This window comes from Alosa sapidissima, chromosome 12 (assembly GCF_018492685.1).
Source record: "Alosa sapidissima isolate fAloSap1 chromosome 12, fAloSap1.pri, whole genome shotgun sequence".
In the NCBI taxonomy this organism is placed as follows: domain Eukaryota; kingdom Metazoa; phylum Chordata; class Actinopteri; order Clupeiformes; family Clupeidae; genus Alosa; species Alosa sapidissima.
The window spans coordinates 18964551-18992050 of record NC_055968.1 but is presented as its reverse complement, the minus strand read 5'-3'; the positions used below and the strand labels follow the sequence as shown (position 1 = coordinate 18992050).

The window sequence follows — 27500 nt, the reverse complement described above, 5'->3', positions numbered from 1 at the left end:
GCTTCCATCCAACCATCCCTCTTTCACCCTCTTTTCTTTTTCCATTTTGCTCATTCTCTTTTTAACCACATCCTCTATATATTTCTATAAGTATCATTGAGGTGGACATGCTACCCATGTAAAACTGCTGACATTATAGACAAAACTGCCCACATAATACCCGAAAGGTTCCGCTCTCATGGACACCTGACAGAGTCCCAGGGTCCAGTGGAGATTCTGGCCTTGGGCCTCCCGTGCTGAGGGGGCATGAAACCCCATGCTGACCTTGGGCTCTGTGGTGCAGTTTACATGTAAAGCAAACACAAGCACAATGCAGGGAGTGGCAGTGTTTACCTGAGATAGCAGTGATTTGGCCGAGTGTTTGAGAAGCATGGCAGTGCCACAGATAAGCCTCCGAGAGGAAGTCCAGGGGAGAGCTACTGGTTAATCGTGACAGTGGCTTCAAAGCAATGTGTGTTTGTGTGTGTGTGTGTGTGTGTGTGTGTGTGTGTGTGTGTGTGTGTGTGTGTGTGTGTGTGTGTGTGTGTGTGTGTGTGTGTGTGTATGTGTGATGTGTGTGTGTGGGAGAGAAAGAGTGAGTGTGTGTTGGGGGGCGACAGTAGGGCCTGTGCAAAGCATTATCACTCAGCTCTGACCTCTGGTTTAACTTTGCACAGCGCTCCAGCACTGCTTGTGTGTACGGTAGCCTAGACAGCTGTTGATTTCAGGCAGAGAGAGACAGATAGAGGGAGAGAGGCAGAGAGAGAGAGAGAGAGAGAGAGAGAGAGAGAGATAGAGGGAGAGAGAGAGAGAGAGAGAGAGAGAGAGAGAGAGAGAGAGAGAGAGAGAGAGAGATAGGGGGGGAGGAAGGAAAACTCATTTGGTGTGAGCGGCAGACTCTTTGCTTGGACCTTAATGTGCTTTTTCAGTCCAGCAGACAAAACACAGACTGAGCGTGAGTCTCTCCGTCTGTCCCGCCTCATGCTGCTCTCCAGCCCTCTGCTCTGTTGGGGGTGGGTGGGGCCCGCTGGGTGGGTAAAGAGCCCGAGCTGCCACTGTCCCCTCAACGTGGCTGGACAGCAGGAGAGAGGGATGTTAGAAGAAAACAGTGAGGGAGAAGAAGAGAGGGAGACGGGGGGAGTGAGTGAGAGTAGGAGGTGGAGGTGAAGAACAGTTCAGGAGAGAGACGGGAGGTGAACTGAAACGCAATGAGGGAAGAAGGATTGAGGATGAAGAGAAGAACACAGCCAGCTGAAGAGAGGAACAGGGAAGAACAGTAAGGGTGTGTGTGTTTGGGAGAGAACATTTAAAGAGAAAAGAGTATGTGTGAGGTAAGTGAAAGCCAAAGAGAGTATGGATATATGCCTTTCAGTGTGTGTGTGTGTGTGTGTGTGTGTGTGTGTGTGTGTGTGTGTGAGAGTGAGTGTGTGTGTGTCTGTGTGTGTGTGTGTGCCTGCGTGTGCGCATGCATACTCTTTTACTCCTGAGTGTGGCCCATGTCCCTGAGGCAGAAACTGGATCCTCGGCCTGAGACTCAGTAGCTGCCGCAGAGGAGTCGCTCTGATTGACAGCCGTGCTGCTCGTTACAGCCGAGGTGTGGGAGGGTTAGTCACAGTTCAGCAGCACAGCAACCCCAGCAACACCATGCCATCTCTGACATCATGTTAAAATAACAACATCATCAGGAAGCTGCACAACATAGCCTTTAGCTGTTTAAAATGTGTCACCCATGATTCTAATCCTTTTGACTTTTTGTCAAATGCATATAATTGCTCTTTATGCCCCTCACACTGGTCTATGTAGTAAAAATGTAAAGTGTTTGAACTTTTGTTTTTAAGCATGGCCTCAGGTTCTCATGAAAGTTGGTACATTTTGAGGAGAATCACACCAGATCTTCACAGAGGCGAGTGTATGGTGTCTCCTCAGTATCGCTCCACTGATCTCACTAATTGTTGCTCATGTGCAGGGCGGCCATTTGTCTTAGCAACTTAGTGGAAGAGGCCAACAAAGCTGCCCATGTAAGGAGGGAGATGTAGGGGAGGTGAGGCTGGAAGATATCCCTTTGGACAGATAGGCTCAACCCTTGGTGACATATTGTAGTTAATAGTGTGTTTGAATGTGCGTGTGTGTGTGTGTGTTGAATTAGCCTTGCACTGGTGGCCTCAAGGTGTGAATTTTATTTATTTTGTTCTTGTTTAGACTTGCCTAGTAGTTTTCACTTCCCATAAATCTAGCACCTTATCAATTAATTAGAGGGGAGTTGCAGCATGAGTGAAAGCCGCCTCCGTGTTTGTGTAAGCATGGTGTTGTTTCCAGGGCTATTATCTTATCCGTGTCCTCCCGATAACTGTGGGGAGTGCTTTTAGCCCAGGGCTCTTGGGTTTTTTGCTCGCTGGAAGATGACTTCACAGGGCTCTGCAGTGAATAGCTGCCCGATTTTATGCCTGTGTAAAATTCCTGCGATAAGGGTTTTGGCGAGCCGACATACCGGGTTTACCGCAGCTCAACCTCTGGTTGCTGGGAAAGATACACTCTGATTCTCAGAGTTGAGAGTGAGGGCATCTCCCCACTGTTGCGGCCTGTGGTCAGGAAAGCCGATGAGTTCCCTTTTCAAGTTCTGAATGTTCACAGCTCAGGTCTCATTTGGTTCCTCTCCTTTACACATTTGATAATGTAACCAAAGATCCTTGAGTACTCCACTTTATAACCAATGTAACCAAGGGACCTACACTATATACAACACATATTGACTGCTAGTGTTTGCTACAGGAACATCTGCTAACACTTGAAAATAGAGTTATGTTTTGTATCAAAGATTGTAGAAGATGTGAAGTTTTTGTTTAACTTTTTGGAAGTCACATTGAAGTAAAACTTTAGAAAAGATAAAATGATAAAAGAAGAAATGTTCTGATGAAATACTCTGCTGAACTGGTGTTCAGGGTTCATGATCTGTTCAAGGTTCATGATCTGTGTTGATCTGTGTTGATCTTTTTTGTAATGTGATGATTGTAGTAATTGCATGAGATTTTCAAGCAAAAATTCTAATGTTACATGAACCATTTTAGAGTTAGATTCCCTTGTCCATCCCAGATGAAAAGTTTTGACCCTCTCTTCTGCAGCTGATGTCTCACTCTGTCCCCCCTTATCTCCCCTGGCCACAGGTCCTCTGTCGCGGAGCCCATGTGAGCTGCTCCCGGTGGGCTCGGGGCACCCGGTGCAGGCCCAGCTGAAGAGCTTCACAGCGCTGTCTGGCTGTGCCAGCCGGGGCACCACCGCCCTGCCCCAGGAGGTCCATGTCATCAACCTGAGGAGTAGTGGAGGCTCCGACACACCTGGGGAGAAGCCCGCCGAGGTTAGCAATGGCCACTCACCTGTGCTGTACCAGAACAGCCCATACTGCAAATGACCAAACATTCAGTATGAATACAGAGTTCAACACATAACATTTAGACACATGTAAAAACTCCTGCAGAGGAGTTCATGCATCATGCGGTCCACTATGAAATGTAGCATGCACATTGTAGAACTCCCAAAGAGATAGCACAACACAGACATAACATGACATATATGATTCAGTTAGCGCCCCCTATCCTGGTCCACACACTTGAAGTAACAGTGAATGTTGCACCAATACACCTATAGCACAAGCTTGCGCCGTGCTTGAACCTGCACACAATGTCTGGATCAGTTTCATGGCTCGTGTCTTGCTGCCTTCAAGAGAGAAAGCATCAGTCGACAAAAAAAAAATCCCCTCGACTCTCCCCCAAAAAAAACTTCATGACCTCCAGCCCTGGCTTCCTAAAATGAGTCGGTTAATAAGCCACTCCGCTCCGCTCCCCACTCTGACGGCCCTGGAGCTGATGTTTATCGCGCCTGTGGCACACCGCCATCTTAGGTGGGAGGCTCAGTGGGGGTGTGCGCTCGACAGCAGCGCTGAGATAATTGATTCTGTAATTGCTGGAAGGCCTCTCAGGCCCGGGCCTCCAACTCAGTTCTGCTGACTCGGGTGTTTTCAGTGTTTTCCTTTTTTTTTTACGGGGTTCCTCCCGGAGAGCGGCGTAATTTTCTTGTTTAGTTTATCATCTTTCAGCAAGTCTGGAGCTTGGGAGAGGTCCCCACTGAAACTCAACGCAGAGACACAAGCACATATGTGTAATGCACACACACGCACACACACACGCACACACACACACACACACACACACACACACACACACACACACACACACACGCACACATTGTCATATACATGTACAGATGCGTAAATCTGGACGCACAAGTGTAAATATATGCATTGTATATACATACTTTGACAGAAACTCACACAGACACAGTCCACTAACTCATTATGTGTGCATGCATACTTTCAGACACACTCACTCACGCCAGCATGCAAAAGCTGTCCAAACCTGACCCCCTCTCGCTTTCAATATTTAGAGGTCCTGAGTTGTATTACCCAGAGGCAAAGCAGACAGAATGGAGCGAAAAAAGGTAAGAGAAAGAGAGAAAAAAATAAAAAAAAAATCGAAAAGAAAACAAAGCCTGTCGATCAAATTTTCATGCCAAGTTCAGCCCAAGAATAACAACAGTGGGGCCCCCGAAGCCAAGGGGGGCCATGGTGTAGCGAGAGTAAAGGGAAAAGAATGAAGAGACAGTTTGGAAAAGAAAGAAAAAACAGAGGGACATTGGACAGACACATGCTGGATAAATGGGGGCAATTGTTTGGGACTATCAGCCACGCGTATCAAGGAGACTGGTGTTCTCATTGTGGTGCATAGATGTCAGACATTAGATTAAGTGCCACTCAAACAGACAATCTGTCCCCCTGGACTGAAGAAGACAATGAAGGCTTATTTCTGCTCTCTTGGGCCCAAAGTGTGCTTTCTGCATCAGGGGATGCGGTGTTGGCAGATTCAGGGCTCGCACTGCTGCCTCACGCCACACTCCAGAGCTCCCCCATCACCTTCCTTTACTGTTCCAGCGTCAGCCTGGCTATAAGTCCCAGTGGACGCATCTTATTTTTATTATCTGCCTGCTGCTGCCCTCCATTGTGCTGCTGGCCCACTCCAAAATGGCCACCGTTCCTTCCACCGGGGGCCAGCGACAGGAAGCAGAAGAAAGGGCAAGGCAGCGGAGGATTGTAAACATCCGCGGACGATCAGATTGTTGTTGAGGGGCCGCGCACCGTGAGACAAAAAGCGGAGGGGCAGAATGTTATCTGCTGGCCGATTCCGGGCGGTAAACAAGCCGCTGATATCCCTCCCTACCCCCTCTTTCCCCACTTCTTGCGTCCACCCAACCCTTACCCCCCCACCCTCAGATCCGAAATGCAAAACAAAAGGGAAGAAAGATAAAGAGAGAAGAAAGACTGTCATCAGATTCTTTTGTGTCTGCTTGTTATCATGACAGGGGGAGCAGCAGAGATACGCAGACATCTGCAAACAAAGATTAAAATATTTAATAAATACTAAGCCCAGGGACAGAAGAGAGGAGAAGCCACACAATGGTTATCCACGATCCTGTGATTATTTTATTATTCCCTGCTTTCAATAATCAGCACGTCAAACAATAAATCCTGCTGCTGATTGCCAGCTGGGAACTCTGCTCACTTGGCAGGATTCTTAGTCTCTCCACTTAGGGTTCTTTTTCACTCAAGAGGAGGTTTCTGTGTCTGGGCTGTTGGGTGGACATGTGTTGGGATTAGATGCGATGCCCCCCCTTCCCCTCCCACTCTGGGGGTCTGACACACAGGGCTGGAGAGTGGAGGGGAGATCCCCTCTTGAGCCGTGAATCATGAGCTGGCCCATCGCAGTGGCTCACAGTTACGCCTTGTCAGGGATTTGTCGTGTCCCTGGGATAGTCTGTCATAAAGAGCCTGGCAACCTGGGTGAGAGTGTGAGAAACATCATGCCCGGGCCTGCCGCGCTAAATCGCTCAACCCTTAACTGCATTGCCCGCGGTAAAAACAGAGCAGCCGGCTGTGCCAAAATGTAATTTACTTTTATTCTGTTGTCAAGGCGGATACGTCAGTGTTTGTTTTGCTGTAACACAAACTGTGGTTGGGTTTCTTGTATTTCAGTGTTGAGTGTTGATGGATGGCAACAAATTTCTACTTTCTTTAATGGTTCAAGAATCAAACACGTCAATACATCACATCTGCAGAACTTGTTGTTTTCATGCGGAATTACTTGACCTCTATTTTGCCCCAAACAAAATTGGGCAATTATTCAGAGTATCAGCCGAGCCTTATTAAGTAAGTGCTGGAATAACAGTCTGCCAGGGCAGCGGTGAGTGGCAGTGGGGTAGAGGGACCTGTCCCCCAGACCTTGGACGTCAAACATTGATGGGGTTCTGGTGTCCTATTGCTGTCCCACTCTTCCATGAAGCTGAAAGAGCTTTTGTGTGGACAGACGTGTGGATGATTGGGACATGACTAAGCTGTCAAGCACTCAGATGCCGTGGGGCTCACTGTTGGAGGAGCGAGCAGCAGTCAGAGTTTCTTTGTGAGGAAGAAGGGAAAAAAATGGCAGGGAGAGGGAAAAAAAGAATGAGGGAGAAATGCAGGAAAGAAAGAAAGATTTATTGTATGTATTCCCAGGCCGTTGTCACGTTATGCTTGCACAAGGCCTCACCTGTCATTACGTAAATTGGAATCATGTGTTTTGTGTGTGTGTGTGTGTGCGTGTGTGTGTGTGTGTGTGTGTGTGTGTGTGTGTGTGTGTGTGTGTGTAGGTGTGTGGGTGTGTGTTTTTGTGTGTGTGTGTGCATGTTTGTGCACATTTCATTTCCCGTTATTGTATTCAATCAAAGTATCACTTAGGGAAAGCCAGTTGGGATGAGAGAGGAGTGTGGCGGTGTGTATTGCATCGACTCAAATGATATGCCTAAGTGAGATGGAGGCTCCCACAAAGTACCCAAAATGAGGCGAGTTTTGTTTACAGACAGGCAGACAGATAAGATTGTCCCCCTAACCGCATTCCAAGCCCCAGGTATTTGTGTGATGTTGAAATATTCCTACACAATAATTTGTGTGTCTGCGATTGGGAAGAGAGATTGGGAGAAGGGGTGGAGAGAGAAGAAACAAGAAAGCGGGAAGGCTCATCTCAGTTTGACGTCAGTGCACAGTAGAGAGATGGGATTCAGAATCTTCCCAGATCTGTACGCTGAGACTCCAGTGAAGGCCCCTTGCCAAACCACTCGCAGAGCATTTCCCTTAAGTGAGGGAACCAGGCTCACAGTGTCCAAATTTCAGCATCAAACTCTTTGCTATCTCTGCTGAGACACAGAGAATGCAAGATTGGGTGTTACCTTCTCAAATAATGACAGCAATTACCGCCAGTCCATTCAGCTTGGGAGGCAATGAAAACACACACACACACCGTTTCCAATAAGGCCCCGAAGGATTGCCGTCATCTCCTGACATGACTTATGGGTGGGTGGGTCAATCCATTTCTGCTGGCGTGGGGCTGAACTGGGGCTTACCATTGTGAAATTCTCCAGAGTAGCGCAGTTTCTGTTATTTTGGTTTTTTTATCACCCCGTTTCCAGCTTTTCTCCTTTCTCATCGTCTGTCACATCTGTGGTGGGAAAACGGTTGCGTGGCGCAATCAGGAAGTATTGAAGTACAGTATGTGTGTGCAAGTTGAAAGGGAGGGGAGATACCTCCTGCCTCTAATGACCTAATCTGACATAAGTCCAGCAAGGATGGGCTGGGTGACCCTGTCCACGTGGTGTCTCTGGAGGCCGCTGAAGTATCTGAGAGCATGTGGCCATCCCTCTCAAGACGTCGTTCCGACTCTCTTCCTGTTGCTAATGATTGAATACATGCAGATGTACATTCACCCCCCCCCCCCCCCCCCCCCCCACCACCACCACCACCACCACCCTCCACCCCTGCCGTCTCTTTACCTTGGCTGGTTTCCAGACGTTCTCCGCTCCTCTCCGCCTCACTGTTTGCTCAGTACATGTAGACTCTGCTGGTAAGGCTCGGACGCTTTAATAAAGAAGACGGGGGATTAAGAGACAAAATGGAACAGAACATTCTGCATTGCCACCCCCTCCCCCCCCCTCATCCCCTCCTCTCTCTGCCTCCCTTAGACCCCATGCACCTTAACATTCCCTCCATCTTAGTTCATGCACCTTAACATTCCCTCCATCTTAGTTCATGCACCTTAACATTCCCTCCATCTTAGTTCGTGAAAACATGGTGCAGATATCGCCAAGATCTCTGATATCTGATCTCTCACTCTGTCTCTCAACCACATCCACCCCACCCAACCCACCACTATACACAAGCACACAAAAACACACGCACACACGCACACACACACACACACACACACACACACGCACACACACTCACACACACACAGACACACACACACACACACACACACACACACACACACACTCACACACACACACAGAGACCAACTGACAAAAGGCAATGGTTACAACAATCTGCGTTGTCTGCCTGACTGTTCTTTGACAGGAGAGGAGAACAGACATACATCTTATTTCCCTCATCCAGCATTTGCACACACACACGCACACACACACACACACACACGCACACACACACACACACACACACACACACACACACACACACACACACACACACACACACACACACACACAGACACATACAGTACATGCTGAATTGAGGTAGCCTTGCGGAAGGTCGGCGGTGGGGGTTATGAGGAGAAGGCCACGTTCCGTCCCAGGCCAAGTGTCTGACGTCAGTAGCCCGGGAGGAGATAAGCTCAGCAAGGACGCAACCCTGACTCCGACCACCTACCACCTACCTGAGGCCTGCAGGCCCAGATGCTCTACTCCAGCCCTGTCTGTCTGTCTGTCTAGAGGTCCACAGTCTGTTCTCCCATCTGTTGGCTGTGCTTTCTCTCTGCTTTTGCCAGACCACAGAGTTGTTGACTGTTGTTATTCTGCTCTTGTTACTTGAACTTTATTTTCCACTTCCGTCTAGTACAATATAACCTGATAGGTTTTAATAAACATTTTATTTATTAGCACTTATGAAAATAGTAACATACATATATTTACTTTATATTTATTTTGTGTATTTGTATTTTTATTGACTGCTTATGTGCAGTTTATTAGTTTTCACTTTTTTTTCTTATCTGTGCGACTGTCTGTCTCTCTCTCCCTCCGTGTCCTTCAGCTGAGGGTTAGGGTTACTGAGCCTGTCGCCCACTCTCTCTGGATGAGTTTGTGTATTTGTGAGGAAGGGGGCATCCAGGGGCCCAGACTCACTGGGGTTTCATGTGTCCAAGCAGGCGTTGACCTTCAGCGACAGATGGAGCAGATCCCCCCCTCTAAGACATAAACAATCCCAGCAACCCTGATCGTGACGCCCCCCTACCAGCTTCACAAGCACAATGCTCCAAAGTCTCGGCACATGGAGGCGGCTATAGGGTTACATCTCCACCGCATCAACAGCTTGCTCTGTAATCTTCCCCGCACACGCACTGACAAGGAGACAAACTGTCGGCAGAACTTGAGGTGAGGGGGAAAAGAAATGCTGTGGGTGTCACGGCAACCGATTTCCGAAGTCACGACAACCGATTCCCAAAGTCACGGTAACTAATACGAAGTGCTGGCAGCTAATCATCGTCTTTATTTGCCAGTGCTGAGTGACGGTGCGTTATTCATGCATTGCATACATTATCTGCGACCACTTAGCCAAATATTTACTCGGCCGATTCAGCCTAGCACGCCACGGAGTGGCCCCCGGAGCGGGGACTCCTACCTCTCTCAAGGTCCTGCCTTTTAAAGTTAATTTAATGCATGACTTGCGGCAGCCCCCGATACTTCATTTAAACCGTGACTCACATATTTTCTGCTGCGGATCATGTGTTTGCTTATGTTAGGGAAATATATGGAGGCCTCGCAGCTTCATCAGATAGGGAAGGGGTCTCAGCGAGTCGTGCAGCGAGGAGGCCGTGAGTTAGTGCTTGGCCTGTCCTTCACGTTGCATGACACACTGCAGGGTCGAAAAAGGGAATTAACATATTTCATTGTTATTCTCTTTCATTGCGTTCACACATTTCACTTATGCGCATCTGCGGAGGGGGCGTATGTCACTGTGCTCTTTCAACTTTTGCTCTTACGTGTGTATGTTTATGTGTGTGTGTGTGTGTGTGTGTGTGTGTGTGTGTGTGAGTGTTCTATGGCTTGTTGTCCAGAGGGGAGGAGGGCACAGCTGCGCCGCTTCATCTCCGTCCCAGACAAGTTCCTCTCATTTGGTTCTTGAACAAACCTGGCTAAGTTCAGGGTACAGGAGGACAGCAGTGTCGAAGACGAGGGAGGGAGGTGGGGGACATGAAGAGGAAGCACTGTCCTGGCCCACAGAACAGTCCGCTTGTTTTGGTGTTTAGCGAAGGGCTGACAGCGGCACAAGCTGGGGTCTGTGGTCAGTGCTGGGTCGGCTCAAGCGCTCTCTGTTGACGAGCGGGGCTCAGGGGGAATGTGTTTTTTTCTTTCTTCATTCCTCTTCTTTTTTCCCCCAGACCTTGCGATGTACTCTGTCCGCAGAGTCAGTTTACAGACCAAACCCATGACCCTCTCCCCTCCTTTTCCCTTCAAGAGCAGAATTCCAACCGCAACCTCAAACACAACGTCCACTCAGTTCCTAGTCACCTTGGTGCAGAGTATCAGCTTGCCTGATCTCACCACAACGTTGTACATGTAATAGAACTGTTTAGAATTTATGTTGCTTTCAAAAAGGAACTGAGGAATTGTTTTGCATTGCTGTGACATTTCTGATAGTGAGTAACAGCAAGGATACTCTAACTTTGAGAAGAGCAGTGTAGAATTCCACTGCAAGGCAGTATAGAATTCCTATCTTCTTATTCCTCCACATGTTTTGGATCAAGGTCGACTATATCATTTTTGCCCATGGCTTCTGAAGTCGCTGGGTCTGCAGACACAACCCACAATGCTCAGCCCCCCTCTCTGTTTTGTTGGTAAAACAGGATGTTATAAAATGGCAGCTCCTTTGTTATTCGTTCATATTCCTGAGGTAATTACCCAACACAGGGACATGCCTCTCATTGCTGTGACATCAGGGACATGTTTATTGCAGAGAGGACAGGAAACAGGAAGTCAAACAGGACATTCAGGGCCTTGGCAACATCAACTAGGCATTTTTTGGAGGGGATAGGCCCTGATCTTGTGGATGCTCTGCATTACTGCTTTAAAGAGTTTGTCGGAAAACAAGTGTTATTTAAGGATATGATGAAGACAATGGAGTTATCCCATATTAGGTGTCAGATCACATTGCCATTGAATTTGCACTGAAGAACAAACAAACAGATATGGTCACATGCTCACTCGCATAAGAAGTTCAGAAGTTCACCATTGCAAGTGCATGATCGCATTTGCTCTCTTACACACACACACACACACACACACACACACACACAATCACAGGCACAAAATCACACCTGCCTCTCCAGCCACCCACATGTGCGCACACACACACACACACACACACACACACACACACACACACAGTATACTGTATTATACTGTAGTCACACCTCTTCAGTGCAAGCAGCTGCAGGGTATCAGGCCTGCTCCACATCCGCACTAAACTAACATCCCCGTGTGAAACCCCAGAGAGCAGTGGCAGACCTCTGCAGGACCCCCCTCTAACCCCCCCCCCCCACACTCCCCACTCCATGCCTCCCTGCCCCAGTCCCACTCTCTCCAGCCCTGCCTTCCTGCTGCATTGGGCTGAGTGGGCACTGTGTTAAAGAGAGAGCAAAGGGAGAGAGTGAGTGAGAAGAGGAAGAAAGAGAGACAGAGAGAGAGAGAGAGAGAGAGTGAGAAGAGGAAGAAAGAGAGAGAGAGTGAGAAGAGGAAGAAAGAGAGAGAGAGAGAGAGGAAGAAAGAGAGAGAGAGAGTGAGAAGAGGAAGAAAGAGAGAGAGAGAGTGAGAAGAGGAAGAAAGAGAGAGAGAGAGAGAGAGTGAGAAGAGGAAGAAAGAGCGAGAGAGAAAAATAAACAGAGAGAAAGAGAGAGTGAGAGAGCGAGAGAAAGAGAGATAAATGCACAGCTGCACATACATACAAACACACACATAGACGCCCACACACAAACACACACACACACACACACACACACACACACACACACCTCCTGCTCCCCATGGCTGCTGGCCGCTAGCCAATCTCCATGGCTAAATTGGGTAATTAAGTGAAAGGCAACACCTTTGGCCCTGACGGCACACATGGGCCCGGCCGGTGTGCAGCTCCCTTGGCTGCGACGCCGTGGTCACTCACGCTGATGAATCAGAGACCAGCCGGCACTGTGCGCTGGAAACGAGGCACCGGTGTGGACATTTTCTACATGAGCGGACAGTGACAGGGTGGCAGATTATGTGGCTAATTGACTCAAAGTGTGGCAGAGTGTGTGCATGTGTCTGTGATGGGAGGGGTGAAGAGATAGAGGAAAGAGGAATAAGAGAGAGAGAGAGAGAGAGAGAGAGAGAGAGAGAGAGAGAGAGAGAGAGAGAGAGAGAGAGAGAGATATTAAAGAAACAACATAATCAGATTTAAGGGTTGTTTTTTTACGCTTGTGAAACATTCTTGTGACATCTTTATTTATTGATGAATAGATACAGCAGTGGGAGACTTCAAGGGCAGAAGATGGCCATCTCTTCTTTTTAAAGTGAATCAGTGAGAAGGGAGGTGAAGTATGAGGAGCCAAGGGAGAGAGAAAGAAAGACAGAGAGCTGTCTACACACTGGGGGAAAGTTCTGAGGCCTCCAGACCCCTTTTGGTCGTGGCTTCAGACAGTGTCCATCTGAGGGCCCTTTAAAGCTCAACCTCAAAGAGAAGGCCTTTCTTCACACACACACACTACACACACACACACACACACACACACACACACACACACCCTGACCTGTTCTGTTCCTTCCATTAAGTACTGCCTCCACACTTTGTGCGGCAGCCTGACTGTGGGAGTGTACCCCCTCTCTCCCTCTCCCTCGCTCGCTCACTCGCTGTCCGGAGCCCACGTCCTGTCCTGCTGTTCCTGACACGGCGGCTCGTTTGCACGCGCTAATCCTTTTGTTCCAGGTTAATGCTCTCGCTCCCACTTCTTTATGAACTGAACAGCGGTGACCTCATCTGTGAACGGAGTGAAAGGGAGACCAGGATCAAAGTGCCAGACCCTTTACACCCCACCAGCCCCACCGGCCCAAAGCTCCCCACTCACCATCTCTGCCGCCCCCGTTTTGGGGTTAGACGGTAGAAGAGATGGGAGAAGCCAGAGCCAGAACAGAGAAACAAAGCAGCCATTCACCCTCAATAGGGCCTTGATAAGGGCTTTCAGGCATAAGAGAGAAAGAGCGGGAGAGAGAGAGAGAGAGAGAGAGAGAGAGAGAGAAGCCGCAGGGCATAAGCAGAGTTACTGCCGACAGATAAGGGTAGTGTTACTGTAGTGGCACATTGGCACAAGATTAGGGGCACCTCTCACAAAGAGGTGTGAGGGAGTGGGACAGACAGACTTAGGGACGGGGAAAGAGTGAGGGATAAGGTGAGCACGACGAAAAAAGAGTAGAAGGGTAGTGACAGAGAAAGAAAGAGATAGATTGAGAGAGAGAGAGAGAGCTGTAATAACAAACGGCCCTTTAGACTCAGATTACATATAAAGGCCCATATGCTTCAGTGGCTGAGTGGTTCACAGCCCCCTCAACCCCAGCCTCTCCCTGACTCTTGACTAAAGGTGTTAGTGTTGCGGTTTTTTATACACCTCCCTAAAGTGATGACCTCACCTCTGGAATCCTTCTCAGTCCACCGAGTCTGCACTTTTACACTTTTCCCACCTGTCTTTCCTTGCCTCCACATCGACCCTTGCACTACGCTGGTACGTTGTGGGAAATCTATCCCCCCCCCCATCTTGACTGAAGGGTTCCCATGGCGCTGTCCGCCAGTGTCACAAAAATAAACGCGGGATATTTTTTTTTTCTTGCGAAAACATGTCACTTTGTTGTGTTCTCTCCCTCGCGCTCTTAGCAACGGCAAGCCGTGGGGAACAAACTTGAGCAGGCCGACGGGACGGCGCTTATCCCCGGGCTCTTGCCGCACGATTGCATGATACGGCCGAAAATAAACAAACTGGGAGCGAGCCGGGGCCCAGCAATCTCTCCTCTCACACCGGCCATCTCTGTCTAATCAATTTAGCCGCAGCCTAACATCAAAGGGCCAGAGGCTGGCACAGACCCAGCGTGAGCCTGAGCAGATGATTGTTTTATCAGGTGGAATTCTTAGATAGCTGCGCCCAGGAAATATGGATCCCTTCCCCTCCTCAGAACACACACATACACAAGCCAGATACACACACACACACACACACACACACAAAAGCACACACATACTGTACACACACACACACAAACACACACACACACACACACATAGACAAGCACACAGATACACACACACACACACACACACACACATAGTTGCATACAGACAAACTGTAACTCCATGGATTCTGTAAATGAAGTGAATAACACTCACACATTGACACTGACTTATGCACGTTAAACTCATGCCAGCAGTAACACATGTGAATTAACACCACGCAAAAACAGAGATGCACACGGTCATACTGCATGACTTATACTCTTTCAGGCAAGAACACACAAACATGCACTGATAAAGTTGCTGTTTATCTCGATGCACACACACACACACACACACACACACACACACACACACACACACACACACACACACACACACACACACACACACATACACTTACACTTACATCTATCTGTATTACCTGTGTGCTTGATGTATTATAGGGGAACTCATTACTCTGCAGGTAACGGATGGGATGACTTTGTTCGGTAAACCTCAGCCATCTGCCGCTCATTATCTTGAAAGAAGGATAGAGAGGGGGGGGGGGGTGAGAGAGAGAGAGAGTTCATAATTCTCACCCTACATGTAAAACACAAACAGCAGAGTACATGTTGTGGTGCCTGATCTGGCCCTTGTAAGTCTTAAGCACAAAACAGGGAGGCACTGTGATGAAGCGCTCATGTAGGTATGTGAGCATGAGCAACACTGAAAAAAGTCAACTTTCTGTAAACAGGTAGTCAGTGGTGCCAGCTTTGCTGATAAGCAAACAGCTAGTGCTGCCTCAGCTTACTTGGAAAAAGAAATCAGACTGTTTTATCAGCACAATCTCTGCATTCACTAATGAGGTGATGGCACACACACAGAGACACACACACACACACATACTCCAAAAGCGATGCTGTCAAGCACTCTGTCTCCACTCACTGTTATCTTGGTCAACGATCTGTGATTATCATCGGTGTGTGTGCGTGTGTGTGTGTGTGTGTGTGTGTGTGTGTGTGTGTGTGTGTGTGTGTAATGTGCTGTGTATTGGCTTTAACTTCACCTGGCGCTCCACACACTCCACTCTGGATCCTTATCCATGTTCAGGGGGCTCTATCACGCCCCATCTCCCCCTGCCCCCCCCCTCCCCCTGGGCCAGACTGATAACCGTCTCTGGGCCTGGGGGGGGGGGGGAGACTCCAGGTAGAGAGGGCCTCATCACTGCAGATCAGTCAGGCACGGCGATAAGAGCAGACAACAAGCTCTCCTGCACTTCTCTGGCCCTCTCATTTACCTCTGTTTCATCTCTCCATCTTCCCTGCTCCCTCCTTCCTTCTCTCCCTCTCTCTCTTCTTCTCTTGTTCTCTCACTCTCTCGCTCTCCCTCCCGATCCTTGATCCCCCCCCATTCTCCTGCTGCAGTGATCCAGAAAGAACCAAGATAGAGAGGAATACACACTCACACGGAACACACACGCACAAGAAGGACACACACACTTCCAAGACACACACAATGATGTGCACAGAAATGAGCGCACACACACTGTACACTGATACACGATTTCTACACACAGATAAGGAGTTTTCAGCAACAACAATGTTTGGTTTGTTCTTCAAAAACACACTGCCAGATACACAGTGAAGCACAAACTCACACACACACACACACACACACACACACTTAATGTGATTTAATCTGTGCATTCTTGGAAAACTTCTCTGTCCCTATCTGACCAGAGCAAAACTTTCTGGGCATGATACCACCCCCTCTTCCCCTCCCTCACCCCTCCCTTCCTCGACTCTTGGCCCTGAATCAAAAAGCCTCCAGCTGAACTTTTCCCTTTTCTTCCTCAAAAACACACCGTCAGTCCCATTAACGCACCAGGCCACTTCGCCTTTCAGTGCCACTTTAATTTCACCCCAGTCCCGCGCATTAACTCATGTTCAAATTGCATTAAGGAGACATTCTGTCAAACCACTCCGACTCGCTATATTTCCCTTTGTGTGTGTTAAAAAAAAAAAGGAAAGCGAAAGGTTGAGGCTGCCAACTATTTCCTTCTAGGGCCCACTTCAGAGAGCCTTTGAAGAGGCTGAGGTTTACAGTACCTTTCAGCTTTCGGCCTTCCTCTCCTCTCCCCCTCACCAAACTTCACAGCCTTTGCACAGCCCTTCCATTGCTACCAGCATGCCAGGACCTATTCCATTACTCAATATAAAATATTGTGTGCCTTTCCTTCTCAACCTCCTTTAAAAATGAACTGGTTGACTTGTATTATTTGCGAGGTGTGTGTGTGTGTGTTTTTGTGTGTGTGTGTGTGTGTGTGTTTGTGTGTGTGTGTGTGTGTGTGTGTGTGTGTGTGTGTGTTCATGTGTATTTTAGTGATTAGCATTTCTCCCGGCCTAATTGGAGGATATTTTGAGTGTTCCTGTGAGTCACCGTGGGGGCCTGTCGGAGGAAACAGCCGCGCTTCTGTACGGGTGCACCCCTACCTGAGGCACGGGTGTCGGCCTCAAACGTCTGACAGACAGACAGACGGGCTTATTTATCGTCCGTCTTCGCCTCTCTCTCTCCCTTTCTCTCTCACGGAACAGCCATGAATCATTCTTCTTATTGCACATTGCACTTTGTCCTCTGGCCCTGTTGGCACCACTGATGCCTTGGTGGTGGGGGAAGAAGGGGCATGTGTGCGTGACAGGCTTGGTTGGGCAGTAAACACTGAGCTTGGCACTTCTTTGGCGCTGCTGGCACGTCTCTGCCACTGCCGCTGCTACTGACGGGTGGAGAGGTGAATGGTGTGATGTATGGGTGTATGTGCGCACAGGTGAGCTGGAGGTTGCCGATCTCTTATTTGCTTTTGGTAGAATAGTTGTGCCAATAATGATTGCGGTAGAATTGCGCTGGCTTGCATAATTTTGAGGAATTTGTGCAAAGTTAGTTCTGTTTGGCATTGGTTTTTGTTTTGGAGAGTTATGGTCTGGATTGTTGACATTAGGCATTCATTTGACGGTTCCTGATGAGATTTTGCTTAAGTATTGATTTTTAGGCTGCTGGCTTAAGCTTGATCATGCTGATTGCGCCTGATTAATGTTGGTTTGTCTGGTTTTGAATTGTTGATTTTCAAAAGTTTATTTGATTTGGCCGATTGCGATCGCTGTTGTTTTGGATCGGCTTGTTGACATCCTCAGTAGAGCATGTCCCACTCTGCCACACCCACTGCTCGCCTCCGAGCTGCATGTGCCAGAGACCTCCCATCTGGGTGTATGTCTGTCTGTCTGTCTATGGGTCTGTCTCGGCTTGGGCCTCTGCCTCCGTTTTGACGTCTGCAGCTGTCCCCCATGGCAGTTGTCTCTGTCCTGCTGCAACTTGATTGTTGATTGGGCCAGAGCCCCTCCACACACACACACACACACACACACACTCTCTCTCTCTCCACCTGTTAATGCCTTTTCCACTTCCATCACTACAGCACACAACAACACACACAACACACAACAGCACCCCCGAAAAAAACACACACCTCCATATCCCTTGGTCCCCAGCGCTCCCAGGACCAGACTATCAGTCAGTGGTCTGTTGTTATTCAGCACATGACCCTGCACTCCTCCTACTCATAACCTCTCTTCCTGTCTGGGCTCCTGTGCAAAGCTGCGCTGGCGTTGGGAATGCCATGCGGCACCCGGTCTGTCGTCTACCCTAGTTACACCCCTTAGGGGTCGGATCTGCTTATCCCTGTCTAGCCCTCCCTGGGGGCCGAGACTTTCACATTTACCACGAGCGTCTCTGGCATCTAGTTAAGCTAAACCCTGTCCCCATTCTGTGTCATGCACCATCTTAAACATGTTTTCATGGGGGAATTAGTTGTCAAGAAAATCAATTCCACAGGAAACATGCTTGAAAAAAATCAGAGGTGACAAAATCTGAGGTGTGTAAGTTGTAGTTAGTGTTCTGTGTCTCTACATCTGACCTTGTGGTTCACATTTGCTCCTTGTCATACAGTTCTCCCTAAAATACCCCTGCAAAACGCCTCTATCTGCCTCTATTCTAGAGTTTGGAGGACAACAGCTGTTTTCTTTTTATCGTGGTGTCTGGTCTCAGTCTGTGTGTGTGTATGTGTGTGTGTGTGTGTTTGTGTGTGTTTAGAAGTGTTGTAACCAGACAGCTTCCTACTATGAAGTCATCAGGCTCAGAAAGTATGTCAGCACTTGGTGTGGAATCCGGTAATCGAACTGACATTTTTCCAGTTTTCCACTGGAGTTGTCCATCCTCAGTGTGAAGCCAGTGGTGTTGTTCTGTCTGGGTAATAAAAGCATTGTGATCTCCCCATGGTGGCACGTAATGTACTGTCTCAGACCAGCAGATTGGCTGAATGGGTCCCATGTGATCTGTCCATCTCTCAGCACCCACGTTCTGTCAGGGGAGCAAACCTTTTTCCCTATTTATCTCTTCTCTCTCTCTTACCCCACCACCCCCATATCTGTCTCTCTCATTCACGCTATTGCTCTCATTTGTTCTATCTCTCTCTCTCTCTCTCCTTCTCTGTCTTTCCTCTTTTTCCATGCCTTTTTCTCCTCCGTTTCATTTCTCTCGCTCTCTCTCTTGCTCTTTCCGCACTGGGAGTTCACGGCACTGTGTTGGCCAGACTAATTTGCTCTTCCCTGCAGCAGCAGCCCCCTTGGCTTGCTGCGAGCCTGTTTATGCCTTTACGGAATGACTCCATTTGGAATACTTTCTGTCTGATGCTGAAATTCCACAACTTTTACAACCAGGAGAGTTTGGATCTCACCCCCCCCCCCCCAACCCCTTCAAAAAAAGAAAACAAAAAAAATCCCTCTTATCCTTTTGTCTTTCTTTAACTTTATTTATGACTGTTTAGTTGTCTGTAGGGTGAGTGCTGTGATGCTAAGTAAATATGAATAGGTAGAGCTCTTGGACAGGGCGGCTGAGGACCCAGAAGAGGCTTGTCTATGCACAGCTAGAGGGGGGAGGCTTAGGCAGATTAGTTAGTCATCTCAAAATTTTCCACTCAGTACAAATATGAAGAAAGACAGATGGAGACAGACAGAAAGTGTGTGTGTGTGTGTGTGTGTGTGTGTGTGTGTGTGTGTGTGTGTGTGTGTGTGTGTGTGTGTAGAAAGAGAGAGAGAGGGAGAGAAGGGAAGGGAAAGCTAGACTAGAAGATAGAAGCAGAAGATAGCAGGGGAGTGAGAAAATGGACAAGTATGATGATATGCTGTTGGGCCTTGCTGTAATGCCCCTGTTTGTGTATGGGAGCTGGAGAGTGTTTTTGTGAGTATGTGTGAGTGTCTGACTCATCTGCATCTGTGTGTGTGTGTGTGTGTGTGTGTGTATGTGTGTGTGAAAGTGAGTTTGTTTGTGCGCGAGTGTGCTGTAGCATCTGCCAACTTTTCTGTGAGATAAGCGCCCTGTAATTTCTTCCATTCTCCAGCCTCTAAAGGCCTCTCATTATAAGTATTGGAGCGCTTTTATGAGTCTCTTTACTAACACTCTCATTTGCAGTCGCCCACCCCTCTTCCATAACCACACACACGCGCACGCACGCACGCGCGTGTACATACACACACACATACACACACACACACACAAACACACACACACACACACACACTTTTCACACTTTTTTCACTTAGCACTTGGCACTGACTTGTCTTTCTTTGTTCCTCTCACCTTTCTCTTTTTATCTTCTTTTCTTTCCTATCCTGACTGTTCCCCCTGTTCCCCCAAAAGCCTTCCCTCTCCCTCCTCTTTGTGTATTGGCCAGGACTCCCTACCTGGTCTCTACTCCAGGAGCAGCAGTCAGTCGCACCTCCTTGTGGGAGAGACTGTTGATTTACACACAGGGAGCTTTTTGAGAATGGACAATGGGAGATATTTCATAGGTAATCGTAGGGATGGGGTGGGGGGGGTGGGTGGTGTGTGTAGAGATATTATGGAGTGGCTTTGGGTAGCCGTGTGAGGGGAGTAGTGATGCTTACTTTAGACAGGGGGGGGCTATGAGTGGGGATCATAGGATAAAGAGAAATTAACTGTCTGTTTGTGTGTCCAAGAGAATTGTTTAATGTCTGGTCTGGTAGGCTTCTAACCCTGGCTTGTTCACACACAAACCCACACATGCATGCACACACACACACACACACACACACACACATATGCGGAACAAGAGCAAGCGCTAAGGCACTAGGGAACATAACGTCACAAGTGTGAAATCTGTTCGCGTTTTAAGTTCAAGTACTAGTAGTGCACGGAAAATACAGCAAAGATGTTTCCCCCTGTGTGTGTCCCCTGCATGTTCATAGTGAACGAAAATACCTCTGACACAGGGGAATGATCCAAGCCACAGTTGAGTCTAGAGCATGTGTGTGTGTCGGTTGCTCATGCATGCGGTGTGGACCACGGAGTTGGGACAGGCGGCCGTCTCCAGGAGATGCACATCTGGAGTCGGAGAAAGTAGTCCCTATTCCCAGCCACGAAAGATCTCATCTGTGCTGGCCACACAACTGCCAGTGACCGTCTGAAGGGGCCGTTCCGAGCGTTCATGGAGTAACAGCATTAAGAAACACGCAGAGACAACATTAGATCTAACACGGTGTCTCATCACGAAACAACACCATGTGTCTCTTTGATTTTTTTTTTTTTTTTTCATATACAGATTTTGCACGGAAATTGATACTGAAGACATGAAAGAGACCAGTAGAAAGGGATGCTTTGTCTTGCTGTGTTTTTCCTCACTGATGGACTTGCCTTGATGTTGATGGTGACAGATTGAGTTAGGGATGCTAGGAGCAAGCAGGTAATGCAATATGGATGCCTGTCCTAGTGGACCAAGAGGAGGGAGTTCACATGCGGCAGGGTGGCTAACGTGATTTGTTTGCAAATTGAGTTTGAAATGAACCGGAAAGTGACAAAAAAGGGGAGCGTTATAAGGTTACAAGATCAGTTACAATTCACCACTCACCCCCCTCTTCTGCCTCCCTCTGGCCTGATTTATTTTGAATGTCATCCCAGTAAATGAGCCGTTTTGGAGGTTGGATGTGTGCACATCCGGTCAACTCCTCAAACAGGCCGATCGTGGAGCAGCATATTTCTTTTCTCCGCTTAAAAAAGTCGAAAGAGCCATGAAGTCGTGGCTATTTGTCAGAGCGATGACGAAGACTCCTAAATCAAAATATGTCTGGCACAGGGGTTGGGTTTCACTTGAGATGGGAGGCCTTAAATCACCGGGCTAAATTTGGTCCTTGGGGCCAGGCAAGGGGCTTTGGCCCCCGGGCAATTAGAACCAACATCGGTCTCCGAGGTGCGACCCTGCCACCAACATGCTGCTGGGATCCATTTTATCTGACAGTCAGGAACAGCATAGAAGCTCCTATCCCACACAATAAGGTACCCCCCCCCCATACCCTTCAAGCATCCTCATATTGCTGGAAAGTTAGTTTGTTCTGGCATTTTCTAACAAAAGACCCTCTGTGTAAAAGTTCAAATACCACAGAGGCCACATACTATTAATGCTCCTCAAAGAAAAACACAGCCTGTGCGTTATGCTGCCAGATTATAAGGCAAATGAACGCATAAACAATCTCCCTCCCCTTCCCTAAAAAAAGAAAGAAAGAAAACAGAAAAGCTCCAGAAAACCACTGATAAAGACGAAAACAAGCCCAAGCTGGTGAAACAAGCCCTGCCATTACTCTAGGAAACGTCAACCTAACGCCCCCCCGAACTGTTGTGAAAAAGGGAAAAGTGTGAGAGGGGTCACAACCGCAGTTGTTTGGGGAGGTTGTGGGTCCACTGCTCGCCCGAAAGCGAAAGCTCTGGACTTCCTTGCGCTCTGAAAGTGTCTGCGGTCCTTGCGTAGGCTTCCTGTGCTTTGTAAAAGCTCTCTTTGTATTCTCCTCTCGTACCGTGGACCCAGTGCTGCTCTCTCTCTCTCTTCCTCTCCTCCATCCCCTTGAGAATACCCCTCTACACACACACACACACACACACACACACACACTCCCCATTCAAACACTGCCTCTTTCAAGATGTTCTGCTGAATAATTATTGTTTGGAGGAATATTGTCAGTACCAGAGGAAATCCTCAGTCATGATGATATACCCCACTGTTTTACTGGGACTGTCTTGTCCTATATTCCTCACTGCTCTTGCATATAAGTGCTTAATAATCCCACACAGAGTTGCAGTTGCTCAAGGAGAACCACATGTGCAGAAGCATGAGTCAGGTTTGACCTGCAATCTAAACAAAGCTCAATATTACGAGTGTCCTCATTTTCTGAATGAGTTCTACAGTCTTGGCTTAAAGGCCTATTTCTCACGCAAAACTCTAGTAGTTGGCTACAAGAAAAGGACCATAAGGACTCACTATTTAGTTTGCATAATTGACAACCAGAGGTTTACTTCCTGGGGAAGGATATGTTGCTAAGCCTGATTAAGTATGCTGACCATATTAATTATACCACTGCAACATGCAAATGTTCCATGTATTTGCTTAGACAGAGCCTGTAAACAGACAAGGGGTGATCAAGCCTCAAGCAAACCTGTTGTTTAATTAAGAAGGAAACTAAGCATGACCAGTTGCAAATTAGCATAAAAATCCCTCACAGCGGCAGTGGTGATTAAAGTAACATTTACAAAGCTTGCCTTCTGCCTAGTGCTTTGGTCAATTTTATGGATTTCAGTGTGCAGTTTCTGAATTCAGTTCTGTTGGCCTATCGCTACTCGTTACTATCCACTTAAACAACTAATACCTGTCACAATCAGTTAGTAGACTGAATTTCAGGCGGACAAAAATGCTGGCTGAGTAGACAATGGCTTGCCCTTGAGTCAGAGGGACCAATCTTCTATGTCAGAGTGCACTCATCCTAAGTGCTATGTTCATTTCTCTCCCGCGTGTCCAGGTGTCCCTCCACCTGAAGCCCATCCAGTCTGTCCGGGTCCACCAGAAGGCCCTGGTGTTTGTGCTGAACTCCCCCCAGCCCGTCACCTGGAGGCTGAAGACTGAAAACCTGGCCCCTGGAGTCAAACGCACCTTTCATGTGAGTCTACAATTTACTTCTATCCTCACACACACTTACTCTCGATGGAATCTGGGCACCCACCCACACACACACACACACACACACACACACACACACACACACACACACATTTTATATACTTTATTTGATTCCACTTTACAAGTCAAGTTACATTAGGAATCACATCTTCTGAATAATCCAGTAGATTAAAGCAGTTCAGCAATCTATCATGAGTTCAGGTTCAAGGGTATAGGAAACATAGTCTCTTCCAAATAAACATGCTTCCTATAATCCTATTACTGCGGATATGGAACAGTAGACACACACACACACACACACACACACACACACACACACACACACACACACTCACACACACAAACACACACTCAAACACACACATATACTAGGAGTGGGACAAAATATCAATACAGCAATATGTTGTATGACTAATTTTTGCCATAAATTAACGTTACACCAAATATTTATATTTGCACTAAAATATTACATTCATATTCTACTCATTACTTATCTACTCAATTACTATTCATATTCTAAATGGACTCATCCAGCAATTTACCTTACCAGAGTCACTACCTCAGGTATCCTCGTGATTGTACTTGAATGAGGGTAATCCTCCTCACTTTGTCAAATAGTTTTTATATTTTAGGAGGCACTAAGCTACTCTTGTGCACTTTGAACACTGTCTTAATTCAGTTGTGAGATGCAATGAATAAATACATATTTCATTTTGTTATTTCAGCTTTTTATTTATTTACACAGATAATGTTACCGTGATGTAATGTAGTCAAATCTCTTGCAATGAATTGAGTACTGCAGAATCGCTGAATTACTCTGTGAACCCCCCCCCCCTTTAAAAAAAACACACACACACACACACACACACACACACACACACACACACACACACACACACACACACACACACATTCTCTTTCCTCTTTCACATGCAGCATTCACTCTCTCTGGTACTTTCTCACGTTCCCTCTTTCTTTCTCATGTCTCAGCGGCATAAAGACAAATTGAGAAGTCAGCTGTACGAAAAACAGCCAAGCATTCAGCATGATTGTAAATCATCCTTTGTCTTTGTGTTCCAGTCTTTCTTTGGTTACATGTGCTTATATTGTACATACTGTTGGGTCTGACATGCTAATGTTAGTAAAGAGAGGCATTGTGTCTGGGCCATTGTATCTGTATAGACCATTGAGCTTGTGATGAGTGTGTATGCATGTTTTTGCCTATTTGGATGCTCATGTGTTGTCTCTTGTCTGTGAGAAGCTGTGTAAAGAGACTTGTGTGTTTGAATGTGTGTGTGTGTGTGTGTGTGTGTGTGTGTGTTTATGTGTGTGTTTGCATGTATATCAGTGTGTGTCTGTGTGTTTAGCGCGGGAGGCAGGTTAAACTCAGGCTTGAACACTGAGTGTAGTGTGTGTGTGTGTGTGTGTAGTGTGTGTGTGGATGCTCGACCACAGGTTGGAGGCGGATACACTGTGGTCCAGACTGGGCTTTTTAAACAGCTGCCATCAACACACACAACTGAGGTTTGGCAAGCAGCTCTGTCTGCTCCAGTACCTACAACTTTCCACATCCTCACACACACACACCACACACACACGCGCACACACACACACACACACACACACATACACACACACACACACACACACACACACACACACACACAGAGAGACACACAGAGACACACAGATAAGCAGATGCACACAAAATTGCAAACAAATTCACACAGACACACACACACACATTCATTGTGTCTCTTTTGCTTGTCTTTTCTCGCTCTCTTTCTATCTCTTGTTCCTTCTCTCTTCTTTCTCAATTGCTTTCTCACGCACAGTCCCAGAACACTGCATATAAAGTCCCACTTGTCAGCTGGAAATCATTGCAGCATTTAAGTTATTTACCCCAAATCCCAGCTCAATGTTCGAGCATCGCCGTGTGTGTTTGGAGGGGTATTTACGAATGAGCCCCATGGAACACACTGCACTCCAGTCCAGCCAGTGCTCAGTCCACAGTCAGCGCTAAGTCCAGCGTGCCATAGCAGAAGTATTTGACAGCCTCTGCAGAGACCTACTGACCCAGCTGTCAGGCGCACGTGACCCGGACTGTTGTCGTTACGCCAGGCCCGTCCGAGGTTGGTGTCGCCTTGGTAACGCCTCTGGCGCAGAATAACGGACAGCCCGGTGTTTACGCGGCAGATAAAGCCAAGGAGTGAGATCAGCGCTGTTGGCACGGTGTCCCCATGACAACGTCATTGTTTTCCAGTCAGGATTTTTGAAACACTGAGCGGAACATGCTCTGTCTATCTCTATTTCTCGCCCACACTCTCTCTTTCCATCTCGCCCCCCCCCCACACTCCTTCTCTCCGCTCTCTCCTACCAAGGTTCTCTTTCCTGTTTGTTTATTCGGAGTGTGCATCACCCCACTCTCACCATCCCAGAAGGGCACCAGCAGAGGGGGGTGCAGAGAAAGTGAGCTTCCCCCATCCCCAAGCCCCCTGGATGGGATAACTGGACATATTTAGCCAACAGAGCAGGAGGCCTGAGGCTGGGAGGACTTAGGGAGAAAATGAAAATGGAGTGCACTCAGGTATCTGGGGCCTAAGCCCCTATAGGCCATGAGAAAATCATGCCGAAATGAGTTTGAGAGGCCCTCTCCTAAACTAGACACACTGGCGCTGTCTATCCCCCGATGCAGACACGCAGAGATAAACATGCACATGTTCACAGTCACACGAACTGACACACAAACACACACACACACACACACACACACACAGACACACACACACACACACACACACACACACACACAGACACACACACACACACACACACACACACACACACACACACACACACACACACACACACACACAGAGGTGGTAAAAGTACCAATACCTTGATGAAATATTACTCAAGTACAAGTTAAAATACCAATCTGAAAATGTACTCAAGTAAAAGTAAAAAGTAGTTCATTTAAAATGTAATTTAAGTAAACGTTACTTAGTTACTTTTTTTTGGGAGGGGGGGGGGGGGTACCAGAACAACCAGTTTTACCAGAGACTTTCTAATGAGGAGATACAGCACTCAAAAAATCCTCCATAGTAATGCATGGGCTTAGTTTGTAATGCCAATATGGCAGTTGTCTACACATATCACAACATACACATGTGACATGTGTACATTGAGCCAATCATGTGGTGTGTTGTAAAATACATTGAGCCAATCATGTGGTGTGCTGTGAAGACATCGTGCCAATCATCTGTTGTGATCTCGCTGCTGGAGCAAGATTGGTGTCGTGAAGCCTTACGCACACGCATTTCTGCCGAAATAGATGCACGATAAAGTGTTGCAATATGGCCGCCGAGTGGAGGTACTTGCCTGATAAGGATGTTGAGAAATAGAGATCTATGTGAAAAATCACCGGAGTTCTATTTTAAGTTTGAGCAGTAGTTGATTTTGAAAGTTAGTTGCACTCATCCTTGGGTCGCTTTGCAGTGAACAGTAATCCAGCACAACTGAAAAGCCCCTCACAGGCAGCTGAGGCAGGCAGGCCAATGTTGAGTTGCAGAGAGTTTTTTTTTTTATATTTGGAAACGAGCAGAAGGTTCAGCAGATTAAAGGGCGTCGAACTGGGGCGGAAAGTGGGAAGTATAGGGCAATGGAGGAGAGGGCCCTTGAAAAGTGGAATACAGGGGGCACAACATTTTCATCAGGCATTAGTAATAACTCAGGTAATCCACACATAAAAAATTCAAACAACTCCATAAGTAGAGTCGTGTAATGAAGTGGAATAGCACAGGGAAAAAAGTGTTGAAGACGCTAAGAAAAAGCACTAAGGCAAGGAAAGGGAAGGAACGAGCTGGAATCTGTAAGTAGTTAGAGAGTAGTTATCCTTTTTATCTGCGCAAATTAATATAAGCTTGGTAACATATTGATGGGCTATAAAAAGGTTTTTCATTACCAAGGTGTCACACAAGAAACATTTCATGATGGATAAAAGCAAAAAGCTCTCCCAAGACCTTTGCAACCTTATTGTTGCAAAACATATCAATGAAACTGGTTACAGATGCA

General features: G+C 47.4%; 1 protein-coding gene across 1 annotated transcript in view; it reads left to right on the top strand.

Moving 5' to 3' along the window:
* tgfbr3 (transforming growth factor, beta receptor III) overlaps positions 1-27500 on the top strand; it is a 111954-nt gene that overhangs the window by 32024 nt on the left and 52430 nt on the right. Inside the window, exons 3-4 of the mRNA XM_042056642.1 lie at positions 3141-3331; positions 23269-23406. Of these exons, the coding sequence (XP_041912576.1) occupies positions 3141-3331; positions 23269-23406 (329 nt within the window). The remainder of the gene's footprint in view (positions 1-3140; positions 3332-23268; positions 23407-27500) is intronic.